This window comes from Oryzias latipes, chromosome 14, assembly GCF_053564925.1.
Source record: "Oryzias latipes strain Hd-rR chromosome 14, Olatipes_Hd-rR_3.1".
In the NCBI taxonomy this organism is placed as follows: Eukaryota; Metazoa; Chordata; class Actinopteri; order Beloniformes; family Adrianichthyidae; genus Oryzias; species Oryzias latipes.
In genome coordinates, this window is record NC_136250.1 from 22348571 (window position 1) to 22375281 (window position 26711).

At 38.1% G+C, this 26711-nt stretch overlaps 1 protein-coding gene across 2 annotated transcripts in view; it reads left to right on the forward strand.

Moving 5' to 3' along the window:
- camkk1a (calcium/calmodulin-dependent protein kinase kinase 1, alpha a) overlaps positions 1–26711 on the forward strand; it is a 77271-nt gene that overhangs the window by 34105 nt on the left and 16455 nt on the right. For both annotated transcript variants that reach the window (XM_004076707.5, XM_020709044.3), the window contains exons 3-9: positions 2652–2699; positions 7670–7723; positions 12925–12976; positions 13640–13773; positions 21791–21827; positions 22096–22117; positions 24753–24841. In XM_004076707.5, the coding sequence (XP_004076755.2) occupies positions 2652–2699; positions 7670–7723; positions 12925–12976; positions 13640–13773; positions 21791–21827; positions 22096–22117; positions 24753–24841 (436 nt within the window). The remainder of the gene's footprint in view (positions 1–2651; positions 2700–7669; positions 7724–12924; positions 12977–13639; positions 13774–21790; positions 21828–22095; positions 22118–24752; positions 24842–26711) is intronic.

Sequence of the window (26711 nt, forward strand, 5' to 3'; positions counted from 1 at the left end):
GCATATAATGAAGAAAATTAAGCTTAAAATTGCATTTCTGAGTATTTATTTATTCAAATTGTTGTGAATCAGGAGCAAATGCAATTCAAAAAAGATCGTACTTGTGACGTAGAAAATATGCTGGAGGGGCCACAAGCTCCCTGCTCTGTTCCATTCTGATGTGTCCACTTGTAGACTATTAGATCCATGTGCGTCTTTGCCTTGGAATTCTCCGTGAGGAGCTGGAAAATGTAGCCAGGAAGAAGAGAGTCTGGCCGTCTTTCTTAGACTGCTGGCACCTGACAATGTCCTGGATAAGTGGAAGGAAACAAATCAACTGATGTTTTTTTTTTTTTTTGCATTTTTCCCAGTACAGTTTTCTAATTCTTAGATGAAAAAAGACCCGAACAAGACCAAACTGTAAATGTTTATGTTCTATAGCAATGTTTTATTAGACTAAAAATGGTGAATTAAAGTGGTGCAAGCTGCTCTACTTCTCAGTCAACTGATCGATTGTCGTTTACTACTGTTACTTAAAAATTGCTTCAGGCTTGTAGTTCCAGGATTGACACTTTTATCTCATTTCACAATCAATAAAGTTTTCTTTAGGAATAAAAATAGTGAATTAACGTCAAAGCCAGGTATAAATAACAGAATTTGGACTCTTCAGAATGAAGGAGCACATGTGTGGATGCAGCCTAAGATTGATCAGACTGGAATGGAGCACTTTTATAGCTGCGTCATCTCAGTCTCTTTTAAATCCACAGACGTAATGGAAGTCATTCCTGCAGCTTTTTGCCCCCAAGATGGGATTTCACCCCCATGAGAACTGGCTTCAGTGTTTACCATCCTGCCTCCTGTGTTAGGCGGATCTATGTTGGCGTTAAACTAATCTTAAGAAGACTGGAATGTCATCGGTGCTTGAAGACAGGAACACTGTAATGTTGCCAACATAAATAATCAGCTTCTTCAAGTCAACACAAATGACATTCTCAACATTTTCACATCAAATAACTCAACTGTTCTCCCTGGACTCTGTCTGTCAGCACAGCCTGACATATTTTACAAGCTTTACTCCATAATGTCTGTTAATGTGAGACTAACTGTGGGTTAAAACCATCACCCGAGGGATTTCCACCATCATGTCAGCTATTAGGACGTTTAAGAGGGGATCATTTTTACATTTACGGGCTTTGAGTGTTATTAAGTCCTCCCACCTCTCCTGGTTGTGTTTTGCTTCTCATCATTTCTTATGATACTCACACATTGATTGGGGAAGGCCTGGTGGCATGTTTTTCATGCAGACATTGATCCGCTGTGTCAGTTTCAGAGCTGGAACAATGGAAGTGAGGTGAGAATTGAGACTTGTTTGTCACGATTCAAGGCATCAGCGGATGCATGTCCTCAACTATACATTAAGTTTTATCTACCGTAATCACTTCATAAGCGGAGCGATTGAAGTCAAAAACTCATAAGTCTCACTCCGATCATCTTTTGAACTATTGTAAAAGCGTTCCCAGTGGTGTTTTAATTGTGATCATGCTATTTTTAGCCAAAAAAAAAAAAAAAACCTGTGTTGTTTTCTAGGAATTATATTTCCAGAGTTCATTAGTAATTGTAGTTTCGACATAACAACTACAATCTTTTTAAAATGGCTTTTGAATAAAGAAATGCTCAGAAATGCCATTTAAATCGTAAAATTTTTATACGTTTCCTCCATTATCAGAAAATGCTACAAGAACATGTTAAAAACACATTTCTCATCCAAGTGGGTCTTGAAGTGTTATCTAAAATAAATCACATATATGTGCAACAAATGACGTCAAAAACCCCTGAAAGACAATCCTTTACTTTTGTTTGCTACTTTATCTTTCACCTCTTACGTCTTTTTTCTCCTCTCATCCAATGACATCCATGTTTTCCCACATGCTGATCTAAATCTGCGGTTCACTATGTCCTTTTTGTTGTTGCCTACCCACAGTGCTTTGCAGCATATTACTCTCCATTAGTCAATCCTCACACCAACACTTGCTTCAAGCCAAAGCTGCATAACCGGCGTGTTATCTAACCATTAGATATTTTTTTTAAATATCCTGCCTGATGGCGACTGGTCATAACAAAGAGTCCCTGCTGTTCTCCTGGTTACATTTGTGCTTTCATCCTGCGTCCAGGATGAAGTCTTGGGGGCTAGTCTGCCTCATCAGCCATCGCCTCCCCCGGCTGTAACCAGAGAACTGCTTTCAAACCTCCTCGGTTCCATCACCTTGCCGACTTCACACTCCAGTACCTCTGCCTGCATTCTGCTCATTACTCGCCCATGTCTGTGCTCGGGTTCTCAGGGCTACCCCCTTCATTAAACGCTCCCCTGACTAAACCTTCACCTTTCGTTTTCTCTTCTTCTCCTCCTGTCCTCGCGCTGTGCCATGGTCCTCTCGCCCCTGGCTCTCTGTGCTGAAGCAGCGGTTGCTATGGAACAGCAAATCATTTAAGCAGAGACACTATAATGGATTTGCAGACAGTAAACAGAAACTAGTGAGTGTCTGCATCTCAGAAATAAATGACTTTGATTTCACATGGCTTCCGCAGAAACCCGTCCTCTCATTTTCTTTGCTTTCGTTGCCAAAAAGCTCTTCCTCTCATGATGATCAAGTGTTTTCTCTTCCTTCTTTCAGGACTGCATCCAGCTGAACCAGTACAAGCTTAAGAGTGAGATAGGAAAGGTGAGTTTGTCGCAACCGTCTCTTTAAGTAATTTAGGAGGGAAACTTCGGAAAAGGTCTTCTTTGCATAATCTCAATGCATGATCTGCTGGCAGCACACCGCAGGAAAATTTTTTGAAGTTTAAAAAATGTTACAAGAAGACTTTCAGTTCAGATTCATACTGTCTTTATTTAAGAATATTGTAAAATATATATATATGTATTTTCTGAGTGAATTTAGGAATGAAAAGACAAAACATGAAGTCCATAAATGCAATGTTTTTTTTTTCTTTTTTTATACCATTCTTGGTATAAAACAATAGTTTGTGTCTCCTGTTTAATAAAATAAAACAATCGCAAAAATATCCTGACTGAACTTTGAGCTCGAGTTGATTCCTTCCTATCCTAATTTAGCTTATTATGATATTATTTTTTATGTGTAAAGTCTCTTTGATCTCTTTTTGTGGTGTTGTCAAATGCCAGGCTATTTTTTAATGATTACTCAAAAACACTATGGTAATGTCACCTTGGAGAAAAGAAAAAAATATCCAGTGTCGAAATTGCATAGATTTAAATAGGATAATAACAAAGGACCGAGTCGATGTGAGTTTTACAAAACGTTCTTATTCTGCACTCCCAATGGCATCATTGCAGTCTTATTTATTTCATGTATTGTTTGCTACAAATGAACCTTTTTCTATGTGTGGGCATGTATATGAGGAGTCCTCCCAAAAAATAATAACAAAACCAAACCTTTTCCTTAATATTTACCACACATATATGAGTCTTTATGTTGGTTCATGAGGTGTGGATTTGACCATTTGACCATATACAAGAATTGGACTGGGTGACTCTTTCCCCCCCGTGTTCCAAACAGGAAGTACCTGCTGGTTCCAAGAACCCAAAATCCCATAGACTTTTATAGACAAATAAACAACTGTTACTCATTCATTCTATTTGTCACAATAACCATTCTTGCTCTGTTACCTTTTTAACATCTTCTTGCTCCTTCTAATCTTGTTTTTATCAATAGATCTTTTCTGTAGTGCAAGTTATTCAAGTTATAAATTGACCAATCAGATGCCTTAATCTCACAACCAAGCATCAAAATGTATGATTGACAGATTTAATGTAGCTCGCTTTCAAGTGGCAGGGATTTTTAAAAAGCTCACTTGTGATTGATGAGAGTGGTTGCCATAGATACGTTGACTCAGTTTGACTTGGACCAATGACTGCTTCCTCCCAATTTCATGGTGACGTTCGTATCGCCACAAAATAGTGAGTGAATTGCGGGTGAATCTGGTTGGAGCTGGAAGTGCACTATTTTCTACGAGTGATGTCACACTCGCTCAGTCCAGTTGTCATATACTGTACAATCAATGGCTTTGACAGAAACCATCTTTATTTCCACAAATGCATCTTCAATGCTCCTTCCACCAGCAGTGTCGTCTCATGGCTTTCTCAGCTGCTGCTCTAAAAACACGTCAGCCTCAATCTGCTGTCACGGCGCAACACGTTCCTGCATTACGATCCAGTTTCCTGCATGTTTTTAGTAAATTTAGTAAAACATCTTGTTTTCCAAATGTACCAAGAAACGTTTTTAATGTTAGCCACACCAGCGCACGTGCAGTGCAAACAAAAAAATGTTGTCTACGCTGTATGAAGTGCAGGAAATATGTTTTTACTTCATAAATTCAAAAAGCAGATGCTCAACTTCCTTGGAAATTTCAGTTTCAGTGCTGGCTGTTAAAATATGCATGATCCTTTCAAATTAAATACAATCAATTACAAATTTAGCTTAGGTGTATATCAGAGAGAGGAAAAAAGGAAAATCATAACATCGTGGAAATAAAAGAATGTAAAAATAAAAGTTTTCTTACAATTAAATGTTACACAAACACCAGTACATTATAGGAAAAAAAATCCCAACTATAAGAAAAAGGTTTAAAAGAATCCCCCCATATTTAAAATTTCAATTGTATTTTAAAAAGCAGAAAAAGGTTTGAGTCGATTTCCTGAACTTTCTAATCCAGGTGATTCTGGGAACAACTGTTCTTTTGAGATCTCACCAAAGAAGAATGGCTTTCAAACAGGAAACACCGACAACATTAGAGCTCTTCCCGTTCCACAGAAAGCATCTGCAAAATAGTTTAATAATACGAAAAATTTAGACACATTTTAGTTCTCTGTACTCAAACCACAAATTTATGTTACATCCATGACTATTTCAGAGCTGGATGTTCAAACGCTGAATTACTGCATGACCTGATCTTCAGTTAAAGGTGAAATATTGTGCAAAAATAGATAAAAAGCATCCACAAGATTGGTTCATTGTTGGATAAAGTTCACATAAAATAGTTTTGCTGCGGATGAGAGTTTCAAATTTAAAAAAAAATTAAAAAGTTTACAATTTTAGATTTAGAAGCCTTCCCATCTCTTTAGAGTTTAGTCCTTAAATGAGCCTGCACTTCTATCAAAGATTAAAAAACAAACAGTCCAGCATGAAGTGATGCTAGGGTGAATAAAAAATCCAGAAAAAGTGTCATCTGTTCAGCTGGGTATATAAAAAGAAAAAAAAAAAGTAAATATTTTTATTCTAATTTCAATCATGATTGAGGTTTTGTTTGCAATTAGAGACCATCATGGCTTTACTCCGGTTTATTAAAGCCATCTGTAATGTTTTTTCTGCAAGTCCTCTGGCTGCTCTGCTCTCTAAAGTAATTTATTTGTTCCAAATTACTTAATGATGTCTGCTTCTAAAAAGTAACTCAGTGATCTGGACTCAGATTGCACTGAATCAACTGACATGTGCAGTGGAAAACTTTTGAGGACATTTTGGGTGATCAGGTGTCTTTGTGTGGTACTGCATAATATTTTATGGTTTCTTCAAGCTTATATGTTGTCCCTTTTCAAAATTAAAGACTGCAGGCCATCTGCTTCTTTCAGCGTCGTCTTGTTTTTAAAGGTCGGGAACAGAGCTGTGATACGTCCCTTAATTACTGTCATTCTAGCTGCTCCTCATTGCTGTATTTCCTGTCTAATTCCCTCTGATGGGAAACACAGTAGAACTGTTGTAACCACAGCACACATAAGACAAATGAATCAGAATACAGGGGAAAACAGGAGCATTGCTAATGTGATTGTGAAAGTTTACAGCAAAGGGGAGGCTATTCCTAAATCTGGGAAATAATAATTTTATGATTTCACAAAACAAATGTCCTAAAGTCCCACTTTGATGAAAGTGGGACTGTGCCAATGGTCCCACCCACATCTTGAAGATGAATGTCTAATGAACTACTGCCACTCTGCAGAAGCTATGTCCTAGAAAGGTCAGGTTCTGCGATTTTGGCTAAAAACGGCATAATCACGTCTACAAAAGATCAAAAGATGGTCGGAGTGGGTCTTAAAAAGTATATGTGTTTATTTGAATATTGAAATATGAACGTTTGAAGGGATAAAATGATGGACTGCATTAATAAAAGGCAGTGCAACCTTTCCTAAAGTGTGAGAAATGTGAGAACTTTATGAGCAGATAGATGCTTTGGAAACTAAATTTGGACTGATTAGAAAAAACCAAACAGTTTGACATTTAGGATCTTGAAAGTATAAGGGCACACCTGCACATTTTGTGCACCAGCAGTGCTAAGGCGATATGCATTTACATTTTTAGATGCATTTTTTTGAAGGCCACACATCCTACTAAAATGCTAACCCTGTAATTTCATCTGTTATATTTATTGCATGTATTGTAATATAAACTACATACCATTTTAAATCTATGCTCTTATCCACTGAAGTTCTTTTCATAACATTAATGTTTGTTATGTTATGTTACACTTTCTTTTAAGGCCTAACAGAGGTTCCAGCATTAAACAAAGTAAATGCATTTTTAGGTTTATTATTTATTGGGTTCATTTATAAAGGTTCAGGTGATTCTCTGGCTGTGATAAACTGTGTTTATGCTCTCATAGGACAGTGAAAACATAGCCTAACTGAAGTTATCGCAAGTCATCCGGATCCTGAAACCACACACTATAATACTGGCGCCACCATGCTGGCATTGCAATTTTTTTCTTTTGCATTTTTAAAAATAGTCTTTGGGAACATTGGGATATTTTAGCCAAACGTGAGATGAGTTTTTTTTTTCTTTTTCAGCAGTGTTTGTCTAAATGATCTCTCTAATGGAGTGAGAGTGAGCTTTTCAATTTTTCACAAGGCTCACACAAGTTTGGCTTCTTAATTCTATCACTTCATTAAATTTTGATTACTTTTTTGTTTTTTTGTTGGTGCACAGTCTGACGGTAATCAGACCTGCACCCTAACCCTAAGCCTACATTCAGTAGGAGATATTAAAAGCCACTGTCTGATGATCAAAATATGGTTAATCATAGTAAGAGTAAATTTTGTCAAGAAAGAACCAAGCAGGTTTAGAAATCTCTTCTTACATTTTTAAGTTAAACTCCTTTGATTTGAACTTATTAGCCCAAAAATGATTGTTGTTTTTTTTTTGTCTCTTTTTGGAAAAATGTGTTGAAGACCTATTCTTATAAAGGTACTGTGAATACTGACATTTTCTGTGAAAAATTAGAGGTTTAGAGCCTGAAATGGTAAGCAAAATGACCAATCGTGATTGTTTTTAGGTTATTACCGTAAAACCTTTGAATATAACATTTAGCAAGAAAGAAAATCAGTAAAGCTTCACATTTATCTCCTAAAACTATAGTTAAGAAAAGGAGATGATAAACAAATGATGTCCAGAAGAACCATGTGGGTGAGGGGAGTCATTCTGCGCTGCCAACAGATAAAAATGTCTTAAGCGGAACAGGAAAACCATCAGTCGTTATGGTGCCACTGTCTGTTCTCCAGGCTTTAAAACACTCTTCCTCTCAGGAGTTCTGATCTTCAACTTATTTTTAAAGAAAAAAGGACTTATGACATTTGAAATCTTTTGTGTATCTGCTTTAAAAATCCATCTTTTTTGTTTCCTTATAGGGCTCCTATGGTGTGGTGAAGCTCGCCTACAATGAAGATGATGACAAACATTATGTAAGTCAATTTTCATGCCTGTGGTTGAAATATCCCAAAGCACTGGTGATCTTTAAACCTTCAATCAGGTCTGTCACTCTCTGTGGTACGGAAAGAAGCCCGTTATATTGAGTTTTCTTTTTTTTTTTATGTTTAGCTGTGAGTTTTATCCTCTTGGATTTTTTAAGGTGCTTTGAAAAAAGAAAAAGGAAAATTAAAGTTGCTTCTGATGTCATGTTCAGTGCTCCCAGTCCATTTTATTCCTTTTTCCTTGTGCACGATCTGTGCAGAGGCCGAATGCTTTTCCAAGGTTATACTCAGCAGCTTCCATCAAGGTGATTTGTTCCTGTTGAAAGCCCTGCAGCCTCCAAATGTAAGCTATTGTGTGTCTTAACAAAACTGTGAGGCAGCAACAGCGAAAGTGTTTGGATGAGTCACATCAGCTGAAGCTGCCAACTCTAGATGGGTTTAATGTGTACTTTTGAACCACAGCCAGCAGTATCTCAGAGTTAAAGAGAATCCAATATCAAAGTGGAGCCTCATAAATGCATTGAAGCACACTCGTAAACAATAGAACGTTGTTTGAGCCCAGGACGAGTCCCTTACGGCGGCTGAAAAACAAGAACCGGAGAGAACTTTGACTTTTGATTGGAATGACGATATGAAGCGTGCGACGTGGCCGACCTGCAGAGCTGCTGAGATATGCAACAGTCTGCAAACCCAGACCAGGAAGTTAGATTTTGATCTAAAACAGAAACAGAGCTCCAATACAGAAATACAACGGCATGCAAATTATTCAGATTTCTTTGTGAGCTTGTGTTAACTTTTGTGATTTAGGAGTTGATTTTTAAATTCTGAAAAGGCTGCAGCTTTTACTAAATCAATTGGTGTCTTTTAAGCTCTTTTATCAGGAAGTTTAACTCTGCAGCTTTTCTGTTTGACTTTGATGCACAGTTTTCTGTTGCAGATGAGCATTTCAGTCCATATAATTCCATCCGATTATCTATCCATCTTCAGAACCCGCTTATTTCTTTTAGGGGTCATGGGGTTGCTAGTGCCAACCCAGCTACTGTTGGGTAAAGGTGGAGTACACCCTGAGTAGATGACCAGTTTGTTGCAGTTCCTAAGTTGACCTAAGCAGCAATATAGAGTCACCAATGAACCTATGAAGCAGAGTGCCCGGTAAAAACCCACAGATGCATGAGCGGAACATGCAAACTCCACACAGAAAGGACTCAATCGGGATTCAAACCAGGACTTTCTCGCTGTGAGGCAAGAGTGCTGACCATTGCTCCACCTTACAACCCTTCCATTTATTTCAGTGCTAGAATTTAAAATTATTATCGTATTTTTCTGAGTATAAATAGCCTTTTTTTATATGTAATTTGTCCGGGGTACAACTTATACTTTGTTTTCTTATACATTATGCATTTTTTTGGCTTCTTTGACTTATACTCTTGAGTGACATAGTCTAAAAAATTCATCAAAACATAAACTTGGGAGATGCTGCATCCAGTTCAAGAAAGTGAACTGACAAAAACAAAAGTTTCTTCATTGAGCAGTTGGATTTCTCAGGCACCTCAGTGCTTATGTCATGTGATCACACTCTTCCTCTTCAGAGATGTGATTGGTAATTTATCCCAAATAAGTTTATTTTTACCACAATAAATGTGCAATAATTGTGGATAAATTGGACATTTGGGCCTTTTTCTTCGGGAAATGTATGTTTTACTTTTGATTGTTTTTTTTTTTTGTTTGAACAAACATCTTCTGTTCTTAGAATATGTGTACTTAGAAACATTTATGCAGTTCATTAATTGAAATGTTTTTTCTTCCCAAAGAGTTTTCCCATTTATCTCTTCACCTCAACGGCACATTTACTTTTTGTTCCATCTGTATACCAGCCTGCTTGGTTTTGTTGCCGATTGTTGACACTGGTCAAATTGCTACCTTCCAGGACAGATTGCGGACAGACGTATCCAGTGACAGGAAGAAAGAGTGTAGGAGATGATTGATGGCAGCCTTGAGGGGCGACTGCCTGGCAATCTGACACGGCTTCTTAAAAACCGGATTGGATTTTGGTATGCAGAGCCTCTGCAGTGGGAGCCCACGTACAGCATGCACAATTATCCCACGCATGCCATACGGGAAGGAAAGCTTCACCAGATCAGTAAACATTTTATTATGCAGACTAATATAAAGTTAGTAAAAAATGCCATTTTTGGGCAGAATTTGATTAACAACTGCATTTTTTCCATATAGAATACACATTTTAAGGTGAGATTAATAGTGTAAAGCATATTTTAAAATATAGTTCCAGCTAGAATTTAGTTGCAGTAAAACAGTTTAAAACTTTTCTCTCTTTTATTGAAGCTGGGGATCGAGGATAAAATAACATTTATTTACTTTGGTTTCTTAGAGACCTAAATTCAAACTGTGTGCAAACACTGCTGTTTTGCTTAAATACAAGCCATACAGGCAAGATAGTGAGCAGAGGTTTTAGTCATTTCTGTTATCTGACTTTGCCGTTGGACCTCACATGTCTTAAAGTAATCTTTTAAAATGGTAAATGGCGTATACTTATATAGCGTTTTTCTACCTACAAGGCATGAAGCGCTTTACAGTCACAGACCCATTCACCCAGTCACACACACACACATTCACACACTGGTGGCGGCTCCGCTGCCGAACGCTGGCGCCAACCTCCCACCAGAGGCGGGGTGGGGTTCAGTGTCTTGCTCAAGGACACATCGACTCATGGGCGTGCAAGGCGGGAATTCAACCTGCAATCTTACGATCATGGGTCGACCGACCTACCGCTGCCCACAGCATATTAAAACATACGACAATCAAGCAAAGCAAGGCAAACAATGAAAAGCAAAATGATTTCTCCCCATTTAAAAAAAAAAGGAAAGGGAACGGAACTACCTTTGGATTGTGTGGAAGTGAGTAGGAATAGCATCCATGTCCCAACCAAAAAAATCAAAGCCAGTGAAAGCTTGGAAAAAAAATCATTCAGATAAATTTTAAAGAAGGTATATAATTTTAAATAATTGAAAGCAAAAATAATAAATTGAGCCATGCTACATCAAATTTGTAGTGATGTAAATATATTGATTTTTTTTCTTTAGGTGTTAAAAGGATAAGGTTTATCATTTGTACATGTAAAACAGGTACATTGGAATGTTTCTTCGGCAGCTCTCAAGTCAGGGTGACTTACAGGCAGAGCATGTTAAAAGAAAAGCATGTTATAGATCCTTTTTGTTTATTCTTGCTTGATTTTCAATTTATTTCTAATACACAGGCTAAAACTGTGAGAGATCTTTAGCTTTATTTTCTAGATTTTGTGTCTCTGCTTTCATTTGGCTTAACCTTGATTGTCCCAAACCCAGCAGGAGACTGAGACGGTTCAGAGGACTTATAGAATATTCAGTGAACACGATAATTAAGACAATATGTGTGTCCTGTTGCTACCTCTGCAGTGTTTAAACACCCACTCTGATCATCTTGTTAAGAGCCACTCCGATGAAAATCATGTTTTTGGTCTCTTTAGCATGTTCTTGTGGCATTTTTCTGATGATGATGGCGGAAATATGAAGAGAAAATTAGGATTAAAAGTGCTGATGGAATAAGCTTTTGATTACATACAAATTACAATCGGCGGGTCACAAGCTCCCTGCTCCACTCCATTTTGATGCATCCACTTGCAGACAGATAGATCCATTAATGTTGTCGTTAGTCTTCGTCTGGCATCTGGTTTAAACCTTTACGGCTGGATAGCTCCAGTATGTATCCAGCCGTACAGTTTTGAGTCAGATTGCAGCTCATGCGAGGAAAACAAAGACGTTTATGGATCTATGTGTCTTACAGTGGATGTATAATAATGAAGTGGAGCAGGGAGCTTGTTGCCTGCTGGTTGTAGCTTCTATATAACAACAATATTTTGCAGCCAGCATTTTGCATCTGCTCCTGATTCACAAAGATTTGAAAAAGAAATACAAAAAAATGTAATTTTAATCTTAGTTTTCTTTATAAATGTCCTCCATCATCTTCAGAAAATTGCATCAACAGCATGTTAAAAACAGCAGAAACTCCATTTTCATTGGAGTGGGTCTCTAGTTGCGATAGTCTGGACTCTTTCTCTGCTTTAGTTCAGTTTGCTGTCAAACACAGAGGCCCAATAAAAACAGATGTCGTTGTCACCAAATGTTGTGATTTCATCCCAGTCAGCTTCACTCTTTGGTCACCTGGTCAAAGCCCAGCAGGAGACGGTTCAGAGGACCTATAGAGGATTCCATGAGCATGATAATGAGGAAAATATGTCACTTTGTGTCCCCTTGCTCTGCAGAGTTTAAAGAAAAGCTAATTTTTCTATCTTTTTTTTAATCAACTCTTATAAAAGCCGACATACCCCCCCCCCCATTTTTTTAACTCTTGAACTTCAAACTATGTTAAAGCATTTAAAAAAAAAAAAAAAAAGTACCTGCAACTTTTGTGTCTCCTGATTATCATCTGTGATAAAATTCAAAGAATGCTGCTGACCTTCATGTAAAAATCCCGGTCAAAAAAGACAACATACTGAAAAAGCCACAGGACATCTCGATCTGTCTTGAATCGTCTTTATCCATTGTCCACCTGCGTCTGTCTTTGATCAATAAAAGGATTAAGTTGTGAGCCTGTAGGATTTACAGAGCACTTTTATGAATAATATAAGTGTTTGTATGAAGATGCCCCCACTTGTCCAGAATATTTACTCACAGTTCTTTGTGAGTGTAGACTTGTACACACAGACCCACCACTTCAGCAAAGAATTCAAACTGTGCTGGAAGGTTTGTTTCCTTGTCTAACTCTTTTTTTGCACAGTCAACGCTGCTGAGACCCCTGACCTGGACACTTCCTATATGTTGGTGCAGATACTTCATTAAACTCAGTTAGGACACATTGATTTTCTGTCCCTGACTTGTGCTGATCAGCATGGTGGGGTACTGAAAGTTACCCCTGCTGCCACCAAATTTCCAGCGGCTGTCGGGGACGGGTTCAGAACGGCAGAAAAGGGTCATGGAAATGAAACAAAACGGCTCAGAAATGTTACCAATTTTGCAGTGATTCAGATTTGCCTGGATTTGTCTTACTTGTTTTCTTTTGTGGAGCTAAAGTTTTTAACTTTACTCACTGTATGTGTTGTTTGTGTGTTTTTTTTCCGTTTTTTTTTTTTTTTCCAGGCCATGAAGGTGTTTTCAAAGAAGAAGTTAATGAAGCAGTGTGGTTTTCCACGTAAGACCTTGTTTCTTGTTTTTGCCTTAAATCAAATGATATACATTTTTGAAGTTCACATAAGATGATACAATAAAGGTCCAAGGGTGCATGGACAAACATTGTTGGCAAAAGCCTGAGAACTGAAACTCCCAGCTTCAACAGACTGTACGGCTAAATGTCTGTCAGCTCCCGTCTGCAAAGTAGGACAGACAATAACTTCAAAGACACGACTTTTAAAACTTTCATATTACCTAAAAGAGCTTCAAAGCTTTAATGGATTACTTTGTCAGGAGGATTATTCCTCTGCTTTGGCCTCACTTCTGCGGATGAGTAATCATTGTCTGCAGGAAATACTCGTGAATTAAAATTCACAGCTTCATGACATATGGTGAAGAGGTAGAACACAAGAAAAAGAAATGGATTTCCAAGCAGATCTGGGTCACTTTGAAAAAAAAAATATAGACAGCATTGGCCTTGGCAGAGGAGACGCTCTGCGACTGCCCATTTGGCTCAACAGAAGAAAAAAAAAACTCTTGCATCTGTTTAAATAAAAGAAATAGAACAGTTGTGACAAATTGGAAAAGTTGCTTCACTTTTCAGTAGTCTAATTTTGGATTGCATTGATTTTATGAATTCAATGAATACATGATTCCCTCACCATGTTTGTGTACTGCTACGCAGGCCGCCCTCCCCCCAGAGGACCAAAGGCAGCTCAAGGGGAGCAGCCGAAAATCTTAGGACCCCTTGAGAGAGTCTATCAGGAAATCGCCATCCTTAAAAAACTGGATCATGTCAACATAGTCAAGCTGGTAGAGGTGAGTTCTGAGATTTTAAGACTAAGATATATTTGAAATAATACTTTAAGCTCAAGTCTTAGTCGCAACAGTCTTTACGGGTGGACATGTACGGAGCCGGTGACCTGACACGGGTTAAAAAAATATAATTAATTCGTTCCCGCGAAATAATAATTCACATGAAAAGTCATTTATAAACACGGATGTGAGCAATACTTGGATTTACAGCAGATACCTTCGCATTCCTGTCTGTGTGTATCTCATTACACTGCATTGAAGACACAGAGGACGTTTAGAGATCAGATTTAATTATTTTAAAAAGCTCTACAGAAGCATAGGTAATCGCGTCTCCAGGTCTGCGTTTATTCACATCCCGGTACGCACTTCGTCCTGCCGCAAAAGCCGCTTTCCACTGCTTCATCCGTGTCTCTGTGACACACATTAATTCAAGAGGAGACAAATAAAAACAAGCCAGCTGCCCGGATGCCGGTGTAGGTACCAAAACTGCTCGGCCTGCTATAAGTGTCCGCTGGCCTGTGACCAATGATGATGTCACACTGTTTGACGGACAGGCGCTGCGGGATGAGGAAGAAGCTAAGTCGGGCCTCCTAAATCTTATAATGTTTTTCTTATTTTAATCGAGACAATAATGCATAAATCCCCTAATTTGAGTGCACACTGGGAGAGACTCTGAATGATCTGATGAACCCAGACATGGAGACATGATTACTGATGCTTTTGTAGAGCTTTTTAAAATAAAAAATCTGATCTCTAAACATCCTCCGTGTCTTCCGTGCATTGTAATGATATACACACAGACAGGAATGTGAAGGTATCTGCAGGAAATCCAAGTATTGCTCACATCCTTGTTTATGAATGACTTATCATGTGAAATATTATTTTTTAATTATTATCATTATTAATTATTATTATTATTATTATTTTTACCCATGTCAGGTCACGTGCTCCATGGATATGGGCTGTCTGCAGGTGAAAAATGGGCAAACCTGCATGGGGCATGCAGATGCCACGCACAAAATATGAAAATTGTTGACCGCTTGGTGAGCCCTGGAAGCAAAAATGTTCATTTCAACGGGCATGCCACAGTTGACAGGTAGAAGTGAACACTTGAGCAACATGGAAGGGTAAAAAGGGGGAAGTCGTTGAGATGCTGGCAAGTTGTGTTTTTTCATTTTTTTCAGCCCCTCGCCCTTCCCCAAATCCGGTGCAGGGGGCCTGTTTGTGTTGTAAATGTGTTCAAGTCCTCCATCCCACAAGTGCAACAAAAATCACCCAATCACTGGAGGGATACTCAGCCCTTAGTTGCTACGGCTCCTCCTTATAAAAAAAAACACTTTTGGACACTACTACAGCTTCAAATACCCCTTCAATTGGAGCAATACGGAGTAGCAAGAAGGGTAGAGAATGAATTCGGATTCCACCTTGATGTCATGGATTTCCAGCTGGGCGCAAACCTTAATTATTAATTTCTCCTCCATGATCAACGTTTAAATGCTTAACACTTCTGTGATACAAAAGAGATGCCATTTATACGTCACTACCAAATCTGAGTCCAATTGATCAAAGTTCAACCTAGTCTAACTTTCAATACGTGGTAAATGGCAACTTGTTTTCTACACAGAGCCCGAAAATGGTCTTAAAAAGGTGCGTAGCAACACGTGAACAGAATTATTGAACAGAGTATTGAACGCGGTAGCCCTAAACACGCATATACGCATGTTTACATAGACTTTTCACTGGAAGTGGTCGCTTGAACATGTGTTCCTAAGGGCGTTGTTTTACTTTTTTTTTATTTTCTTCAAGTAAAATCACTAATATCTTTTTAACAAATCAGATATTGATATGAATGACATTTATATCCAGGAGAAGAAGTGATTTCTTATTTGATGCCTTTGACTACAACAAAGGAAAATTACCCTAAATTGCCCTAAAAACAACATTAGTGTTTGGAAAAGCAGATTTCATGTCTGTATTTTAAAGATTTCTGACTATATCTATTGAGGGAAGCTTTTAAATCAAGACTGCAACTAGTTAGAAAAGTACATTTGTGACAATTTCCGGGTTGAATTAGCCATAATTGGTTTGCACAAATGTAATGGGAAGGGTGTGTAAGTACTGCATACAAGCCTCTTCAGTCACAGTTTGGTTTTACCTTCAAACATGAGAAGTTCAGCTCTTTTTTTTTTACCTGTAAACATGCTGCAATTTTTGTTCAGCCTCTTTTCTGTGATGTTCTACTAAACTACAATTGGTTTGTGTGCCTGGATTATAGTTTATTCTCTAAATTGTTACTGTAAACTCAATAGGTAAAGCCTCTAATGATTATTTGCCATTGTCTTAAAATGTGAAGAAACAAAGGAGATTTCTGTTCATACAGCAGAGCAAAAGGTTACTCTGTAATTGCATCTCCCACAGACAAAGCATGTGGACTTTTCAAGCATTCCCTGTAGCCAAAATGATCTTTTCCAATTTTGTCATCAGATGACCTTTCTTGTCGTTTGCTCCAGTGTTTTCCTTTTGTACATGATCCGATACGAGACCGAAAACCCTTATCTTCTAGTTGCCCTATGACTTTTGGTTATTTATTCCAAAAAAGCAGAAGGTTCCCCTGTTCTGGACGTTTTGTTTCTGCAGAATGGTAGTTTTGGAGGATCAATAAAGAATTTGGATGCATTTTGTAGATGCATGCTGCCCTCTCTTGTGATCTCGTCAGTGTTTTTCAGACGGGTCCAGATGGCATGGGAGCACGCCATGGTTGGGAGCTTGGGCGGTCATGCTCTTGGAAACCGATCTGGATTGCTTTGGTAAAAAATGTGCCAGAAATTTTGAGGAATATGTTGAGTACTTATTCTCCCGTGTGCTTGTGGGAAATGAGGAGAGCCTGTGGGAAGACCAACAGATTTTCTTTTCTCTTTGCTTCCTTTTTTAGTCCACATTTGCCCTCCATTGTTAATAGAGGAACGCTAAAAACTGCCTTTCTTTCACCTTTTTGTGTTCATCCGTTAAGATGGCTTGGGTACCAGGAGCTCACTGATGTCAGGAAACTGCAGCCCAGTCTGTCTAATTATAAAAAAAATCTTTTCACTTAAACATCAAAGCCAAGTGGAACAGATTCAAATTGATGAATGGGGTTTGGTATCTACTGCTGCAGATTTGTCAGGAAGATACAAAAGTCAGAACAATTCTTACAAACACTTTCAGGTTTTATTGGTTAACCACTTTTTTTTAGAAGCTCAACCCTGATTTAATTCATTTTCCCAAAAGTCCAAGTTCTTTTGTTATATATTTTGGGAGCTAAATTAATGAAGAGCTTTAAATCAGCAGATGTTCTTAGCTACCAGCAGAAAAAATGCATTTTTTTATTATGCTGGCACAGCGGTGTATTAACAGACAGCAGAGAATCTTCTGAACCAGTTTTTTTTTTCTTGTGGCCTTGGCTGCTGCTAACCTTCGCTGCAGTGTTTCCATTCAGCTGGATGTTGGATTTACACATGCTTCAGGTGAACACTGTGCTGTGTGAGATATGCCAGCAGTCCCCTTAAAGAAACTCAAGCTGGGCCTTGCACTGCTGTTGTCTGATTCACTGCATAAAAGGCTGGTGCATACGGTTCAAAAGCATCACCTCGCCCCAGTCTGTCCGAAGGTATAAATGCAACTCAAGAAGTTTAGAGGATTTTTTATTTTTTTTATTTTTTTATAATCGATAGTGAAGCCCACGTCTCAATGCCACCCTCACAGCCTCAGGTCAAAGGCTCCATCCTGTTATTCTTGAAAAAGAAACTGTAGCCTTCATGCATCAGCTTTAAGCAACAGTGGGTGGTTGGCTGCTGAAGCTCTTCTCCACTTTACAAATCTGGTTTTCCATTACTATGTAACAGAATCATAATGACAACGGGGCTGAACACTCCTGTCTCAGGTTTATTTGGAAAAGAGTGAATGAGCAGAAACCATGCTTAATGTGCTCAGATTTCTTTAGATACATGTCTTCTTTGGTTCATGTTTAGTTCACCTCACACAATGTGGGAATCTTGTGATTATAGCAGCTATTTGAACGTTTTGTCATCTTTTAGAGAAGGCACGTCACTAATATGACTTCACCTATAGGAATTTGTGTTTGCTGTATTTGTCATTATCGTATTTCAACCATTGAGTCTTTTTTTTTCTTTTTGTTTTTACATTTAAATATGGCATTAGAAAAACTGAATAGAAACAACACAGAAAAACATTTTTGAATAACTTGCCATATTTTTTTGTTTATAAAAATATTCTTCTGTCAAAGGTTCTCCAAACTTTCTGCATTTTTACACTATTACAAAACAAAAGTCTTATTTAGGGGGTCCAAGTCTGGGTCTCCCTGTGCCGGTCCCCAGCCTGGATAAAATGCAGGGTTGTGTCAGGAAGGACATCTAGCATAAAAATCTCTGCCAAACCACCTGTGCGAATCAGTGAATGGTGATTTGGTGTGGTGACGCCTGAAGGGAAACGCCGAAAGGTGAACAACAACACTAAAAATTAAACTCAGAGTTTCATTTGGTGAATGCTGGACATTTTAATATTATTTGTTATAAATTTCTGTCCTCAAAAATCTCAAAATGAAAAATGATCCAAACATGACTAAATGTTATGTTGTGCTCAAAATAAAAGGATGCTTCTAATCAAAGCATGATAACTTATATAGCCTTAAAAATGTAGACCTTTTGTAGACCTTCATTGAATACCGTGCAGTTTTAGATGCCCTCTTGAATTTTCCTCCTGCTCTTGGAATCAGTCTGGGACACAAATATAGGAGATCTTGGGCAGGAGGCAGAGGAGAGCGTGACATTTCAAGCTTTTGTTCTGCCTCCACTTTGAGCCAACTTATTAAGTGTGGCCTTTTAAGTATGTAATCTTTTTTTTACAGAAAATGTTTTATCAGTGAAGCCAAGTGATAGCGGTGTTTCCTGTATGGTCCGGTTTATTACTTACCCCGGGGGGGGGGGGGGGGGGGGGGTACATTTTTTATTTTTTTTTAAAGGAACAATTCCCAGAGGTCTTTGTACATTTCTGGGATCAAGCCATTGACCATACATGAAAACTGGAGTGAGTGAGTGTGATGTCACCCATGGAACATGACTTACTTCCAAATGAAGTCAATTCAGTCGCCATTTTTTTGGAGGGTATGGACACCGTCAGATTGTAGCAAGGAAGGGTAGTTGCTAGTTGTAGTCGGTAAGAGATGATTGGTCCAAGTCCATCTGAGTCAACATTTCTATGGCAACCACTCTCTCCAATCATGAGTGAACATTTTTGGAGTCCGCACCCCTACCTAAAGTTAAAGTCCCATTTGCTGTCACCAAGCGGTAACTCTAGAAGGTGGGAGGTGAAGTCAACCAGGAGGCAACAAAACGTTGCAGTTCCGCAACTAACCAGAGAGGCTGGCAATTACTGTCGCCATTTCCATAGATATGATGACATAGAGCGACTCAGACCAATCATAATAATGTAAATATTGGGCAACTGATGCGTTGCCTTCCTGGAGACTTCAGCTAAAGCTGTTAGTGTTAGCATGAAGGGAGCGTGGAGCGGTGTAAACCATGGGCGTGGACAAAAACAACTTCATTTGGTCCTGCCTCTTTTCACCATTTTTGGAACGTCCCAGTTAGGCAGTTACCTCCAGTCAATATGGCATCGCCGGTGAGCTGACAATTTAGGCTTCAAGTAAAATACTGGATTCTCCGTCCACTATTATATGTCTATGGCTGTCACGCACCTACTGTAGGTATGTGAAATTTGTTCTCTGCATTTGACCCATCCCCTGGGGGAGCGATGAGCTGCATACACAGCCGCGCTCGGGGACCATTTGGTGGTTTAATACCCCCAATCCAACGCCTTAATGCTAGGTGTCAAATAGGGAGGCAATGGAGCCCATTTTTAGAGTCTTTGTCATGACTCGACCTGGATTTGAACTCACGACCTTCCAGTCTCAGTGTTGGAGCCGCAGTAAATTAACCTTAAAGAAAGTTATTAACAAAGTAATAAACAATTACTTTATGTTTTGAAAGTGTTCAAATATTTTACTTTATGAATGGGTTTCATGAACAGAATCAACAACTAAGATCTCTTTTTTAAGGCAGAAAATTATTGGAAAACAACTTATATTTACAAAGTTTTGGATCTCACGCATTCTTTCTTTTGTACAGTAAATGCAGCATAATACTGAAGTACTCTCAGGATATTAGAGGGGCTTCAACATAACAAACATATCAATGCAGAGTCATACATTGGAATTTAGGATCCCCAAACACACCAAGAGAACTCTTAGTCGTTTCCTACACTCTTAAGCACATAATCCTATATTTTCCAAAAATGTCATTGGAATTTAGGGATTAGTCCATTTCACCAGAAGAATAGGAAAGCAGTTCATATGATTGCTTCATTTGTTCAGTTTCTCATTTTTACATTCAGTTTTAAAAGAGGTACACCCACTTCCAACAAGACCAAAAAAGACTTCAGATGAACAAAGAGACATGATGTACTGTTTTTTTCTTTCCTTTTTTTTATTTTTAAAACTAATCTGAACTGCTGTGTAAAAACCGAGCACAACTCACAATGCAACAGTTTTCCGAAACATATTTATGTCGCAGTAATTGCTTTGTTTTGTTCATGTGAGGTTGTATCTGGCAAAGATGAATAAACCTTGCGTTCACCGACAAAATCGGTTTGTGGGAGGAGCTGTAGGCTTCAAGGCTTTCTGGAGACGGGAGGGGGTTGAGCAAATATTTTAAGACAGTTTATGTTCAACTCTGGAGAACCCAGGAACAATTTTCTTCTGGACTTTTAAAATGAATTTTCCTTTTTTTTCTTCTCATTTTAGGTAGCTATGGTGGGGCGTCAGGGCCACAATAAAAAATATATATGCCGGTGTATATATATTATGAGAATATAGTCCTAAAATGGTGAGAGAAAGTTTTTACTTTCAAGTTGTAAACTAACAATTTAGGAGAATGAAATTGTAAATTTATGCTTAAAAATTAGTAGTTTTTAAAGGAAAAAGTCTGTTATATCAAACATAAAATGTCTCCGTTTGTTTTTTGTTTGTCAATTGAACATTACCTGTTTGATTTGTGTTGCAGAAATTCAGAAAATTGCGTGGAAATAACCCGGATCAAGAATCTCGTTGAATATGCTTAACTTTTTTTTAAATAAATTTACAACTTTGTTTTGTAAAAATACAATTTTATTTTTTAAAAAGCATGACTTTTTTTCTTGTAAAATTAAAACTTAGTTGTACGACTTTATTCTTGTAATATTTTGACTTTTTCTAATAATTTTGCAACTTTACTCTCCTATATTTATATATTGCTTTCTTAGTGGCCCTAATACATTATTGTAAGCAGAATTAACAGCGGCCAAAAAAACAAAAAATAGAAGCATGAAAATTAAAATGAAAAATTAAATGACAAAAGAAATTGGGGTAACAAAAAAAGAACTGCGGCCAAATTTGTCCCAGTAGGTTCTCCAAGGTTTAAATGGGGTAAATAGCGTATATTTATAGAGCGCTTTACTACCTTCTTAAAAGTCCCAAAGCACTTTACAGTTACATTCCCATTCACACTCATACACACGCACAATCACACACTGATTTCAGCTCCGCTGCCGAATACTGGCGCCGATCTATAACCAGCGGTGGGGTTCAGTGTCTGGCCCAAGGACACTTTGACTCACTGGCGGGCCGGTGCGGGAACCAAACCTGCAATTTTTTTGTCAGAGGGTGACCTCTGCACCCCATCCTTTATGAAACCATAAAGCTAATTTAATTATAAATCTCAGTGATACTAAGTTCTGTTCTATTATTTCACACATTTATCATTGTCACAGTAACAAACTGTTGTTGTCATCTGTTAAACATTTGCGAGCCTTTGAAATAAAAACTGCACATGTTCCTTCTGTCAGTATTTGATCAAATCTAGAGATGAAAGGGGTTTCTATTTTCTCCTGACATCCCATGCTTCATCTGTGTCTGTTGTTGAAATTGCAGGTGCTGGACGATCCATCAGACGACAACCTCCACATGGGTATGCACTTGTTTTCTGTCATCTCTCTGTTGCCGTCGGCCCCTTTATGCCGTCAACAACCATTTGTGTAATTTATTTAGAGCGCAGATCCTCCACGCTGCCTCAGGACTCACGCTTTCTGCAGAAATCTTTCTGTTAGTTGGAAAGGAACATGGAACTGTTAATGAGAGGGATCAGCCGCGGTCACATACAGATGTGTGAACTAATGAGTTCAATGTTTGATCTTACATGTGTCTCCTCTCTCCGTCTCCTCCCGTTTACCTCACAGTGTTTGAGCTCATGCCCAAGGGGTGAGTACAGAGCATGCCCTTTTATTTTGGAATCATCTCTGATTTTGCACCTTGCTTTTGCAGCCTCGGTGTCTGCAGCATTTCCCCTCCAAGCTGAGCATGTTTAAGTGTTTTTTCATCACGAGCTTTAAAGCAGGCCCAATGTTCTGATGCTTTCACAGCCTTAAGTGATGGCAGACAGCCATGCGGTGCCTTCAGCCCAATGCTTCTGCTGTTTCTTTCCACACCACGAACAGAAAAAGATTTGGGATGAATTTAAATCAGTTTCTCGTTTGTAAATATAGAAATCTGTTGTACATTTATCCTAATAGTAACAGAACTGAATCAAAAGATGCTTTGCTTCTGCAGTTCTGACTAAATATAGCTGCCAAAGCAGCTCCTTTACAGTTAACACGATTGTTGCCTTAAGAGTTAATCCCCCAAATATTTGGACAATGGGTTCATCTTCTGAATTAAACAATGAGCAAAGTGTTTGATATTTTTCTTGCAAATAGCAAAAATGTAGCAAGGGGGTTTTGGATTTAATCAATGGCTATTGATGTTTTCATTTGCTCATGATCCCTTTTAAGGTGGTCATTTTTGCTTTTTGTCATTCTTGGACTGGATTTTATTCTCTTATTGATTTAGTTGTGTATAAAAGCATTTAAACGAATAACCCAGACTTTGGTTAGGATATTTTTCACATTTGAAAGTAGACCAGTGGAGAGGTAATATTATAACATCCTGTATCAAAACTTCCACAAAATGTTTTTTATCTTATCTTATCAAAGCCACTACGTACATTTTGCACATATTGCACAGACGAAAATTGGTCATGCGTGAATATAATTGGAAAAAATAAGAAAAGTTGTGGTCTTTACAATTTTTGTAAAATTTTCACAGATGTTTCACAAATAAACCACGATAAAACCATGGAAGAAGCACGAATTAAAAAAAACACGAAGCACATGTAGATCATCGTAGATTATGAACGGTACGTGACTATTAAGCTTTTTTTATAGAATTCATTAGTGATTCAAATATATAATTTTAAGGTGATATGTACACCATATACACGACGTAAAAGTATATTAATCAGTGGTTCATGCGTAAAAAGGTCCATTAAACATACTTTGAATGGTCAGGGAAAGCTATAAATTTGCATCGTGCAAAAACCACGCTCAATTTTGTAAGATTCACTTGATAATTGCGAATAAGCTACGTAAAATTCTCGTGATCTGCGTAACTCTCAACTGACTGAATTCATGTAAAGACTCGTTGGCCGTAACCCTCAACGGACATCTGCGCACATAGACGAATGACGAACACAAGAAACACTTATGAATGATGTTTATCACGCATGTATCACGAAAGACCGAAATTTCGTTTGTGCAAAATGCGCAAAAAATGTACGTAGTGGCTGTGTGACACAGCCTTAAACCCTTGTATGTCGTGTGTCGCTAATTCACAATTTACCATTTAATCCAGGAATCTGATTAATTTAGCGTCACCTTGCAAAGTTACACACATACTGAACATTTTTTTTATAATAGGAAATAAATTTAGGCATAAAGGGGTTAAACTGGGAATTTGTAAGTTGAATGGTGAACAAAAGAATTTAAAACAAACACTTTTTAAGATTTGATTTACTCTTCTCTTGTAGGATGTTATTACAGAAAAAGAAAATTAAAAGTAACATGATGTTCATCACTGAGAAATCTATTGGGTCATCAATCAAACACTTTAAAGAATCAGACTTTTAAAGGACCTAGTCAGGTAATCAGCAGCAGAGGGGAGGGAGTGTCTCCAGAAAAAAACAAGGTCATTAATCACCACCTGATAAATCTGCAGGACCTTTCAGCTCTGCTGTCTGCTATATTTATGAATATATTGAATAAAGAATATTTATGACTGAAGGTTTCCCTGTTTGAAGAAAGTTTTTTGTTTTGTTTTTATCTCTAATTCCAATCTAATTCCACCAAAAAAAAGAGAGATTTTTGTCAAATGTTATTAGTAGTTTGAGGTTAAAGTCTTCACTTGGGAGTGTGAATGTGGCCTAAAGGCTGGAGAAGTATATGGTGGCCAGAGAGTTGCTGGTTTGATTACAGAATGATGGTCCTTGTCATTCATAACAGCCGGAGCCTCCTTAATCAACCTGAAATTTCCATTTTTCTGCTTCCTGGGTGAAAAGGAAGCTATGTCTTGACTGCTTCCAAGGAAGGGTTTAAGGAATAGACTTAATTTCCCTTTGAGGAATAAATTCTTGGCTGCATGGTGGCATAGTGGTTAGCGCTCTCACCTCAAAGCAAGAAGGTTTAAATCCCTGCTGGGTTCTTTCTGTTTTGAGTTTGCATGTGATCATTGTGCATGTGTGGGTCCAAAAACATGCTTCATAGGTTCATTAGTGTCTCTAAATTGTCACTGGGTGTGCATATTAGTGTGTGTGACCCAGCAACAGCCGGGCGACCTGTTCAGGGTGTACTCCGCCTTCATCCAACAGTAGATGAGTTGGCTCCAGCAGCCCCGTGACACCAAAGGGGATATAGTGGGATAGGTGGAATAAAATCATTGTATTCAAAATGAAAAAAAAAAAAAAAAGTCAAGTAAAATCTGAACATGTTCTTCTTTCATTTTGGCTGCTGGCGTGGATTTGCAGTCCGGTGATGGAAGTACCAGCAGAGCATCCTTTTTCTGAGGAACAAGCTCGCCTTTACTTTAGAGACATCATCCTGGGAATAGAGTACTGTAAGTTGATCAGCAGCTTTATTGCAGCTTTATTTTGATGAAACATGTTTGCATATTTTCAGATGTAAAAGAATTTTCAGGGAGTTGAGGAAAGAAATATCGTTGGTTGCTGTTCTTCTGGCTCTAGCAGCACTTCCCTCTACCTAATGTGTCTTGAACCTCAGATTATTTTATATTATTTCTTTCTTTCTTTCTTTCTTTTTTTGCAGTAGTACATCAATTTCAATTATTTGAAATGATTTTTGTCAAATGTTGCTACTTGCTTTTCCTTGAACTGTTGCAGACACTGAAACAAACCAAGGGTGTAACGATTAATCGACTCAATCGATGATTTGATTTATTTTCCTATGATCCAACCAGATCGATCTGTCTGAGACAAGATGTTAATCCAATCGACCAATACAAATAAAAATAAAAAAGCATTTCAAAATGAAGCAAATTGATTAGCTAAATCTTGGAAAATACCATTTGTATTGAGGCATGGTAGATTTATTTTTCTAAAATGTTTCTAAGAAGTGCATCACAGCACACGTGATGTCAAGTGATGTGTGTTTAGCAAAGTCATGTGACCATACAGTGTGCTAGAATGTTCTAATAATGTTCCCTTTGGATTATTTAGATGTGGAAAAACAACAGTGGTCTGAACTTTAGGAAACTAAAATGTGAATGGATTTGATATTCATTCTTGTTTACTTTTTTGTTTGTACACATATTTAATTTACACTTGATTATCTTGAAGAAATCCAGAGGAATCTGGAAAACTTTTCCTGCACTCTTCCGAACCAGGTATTTCTCTCTGAGTTTCACTGCTTGAGGTTTTGGCTAAAGATGTCCTGGATCCATTTTAGGTCAGTCAATTGAATCAGATTGCTCAAAATGAACCTACATCGACAATAAATCATATTGTCAACCAACAAATTATGATATGAATCGAACTGTTATCAAAATGAATCTCAACACCCTAAAAGAAACTAAAAGTTGCACGTTTCCATCAATCTTTTCTTTTCTTGACAGTCCAACATAAAGCAAGTCCCATATAAGTGGTTTGAATAAATGTTAAAAGTGAGCAGTTATTCCTCATCAGTGCATGTTCGAGCGTTATTATGGTAACATCATGTAACTACAGAGTCCTTGAAGAAGTCAAGTGCCTCCTAGCTCAGTGCGCAGATGAGAATGCTCCGCTTATCCCATCAGGACAGAGTGCAGAGTTTTGATCCTGAAGGCTGTTAAGAGATGTACTTAACCTGTGGTCCTGGTTGACCTCCTGTTCTCGGTCCTTACATCTTTCTCTTACAGCAGCAATCAGACCCAAAGTAATGACAATCATTTCCCCTAGACGTGATTATTATTTCACTCTACTGCATCTTATCTACTATAAAGTTTTTGCAGATGAATGTTTGTCCTCTGAACACTTTTCTAGCAGAAAAGAAATGTGAAAAAATAAGCAGAAAGATTTTGTAGAAAAGAACTGGACTGAGTGAGTGTGACGTCATCTGCAGAGAACAGTTTAGTTCCGGCTTCAACCCAAAGAAGTCAATTCTGTCGCCATTTTTTCACTATAACAGCACTGACATGTTGGAGCCAGACAAGGTCAGTGAGCAGGGGTTGCTTTAAGTCCCTCTGAGTCATTGTTTCTATGGCAACCACTCTCACCAACCATAAGTGAGCTTGTTGAAAGTCCACATCCCTACCACTTGAAAGCGGCCAGCACGATATCCGTCAAACGTTTCAAGCGTTAAATGCTAGACCACCTACTTTTATTGAGGCATCTGATTGGTCAGATTATAACTTCAATAATTTTCAATAAAGAAAAAAATATGCAAAAAAAGGATTAGCAAGAACACGTTAAAAAAAAGGTGTCAGAGTAAGA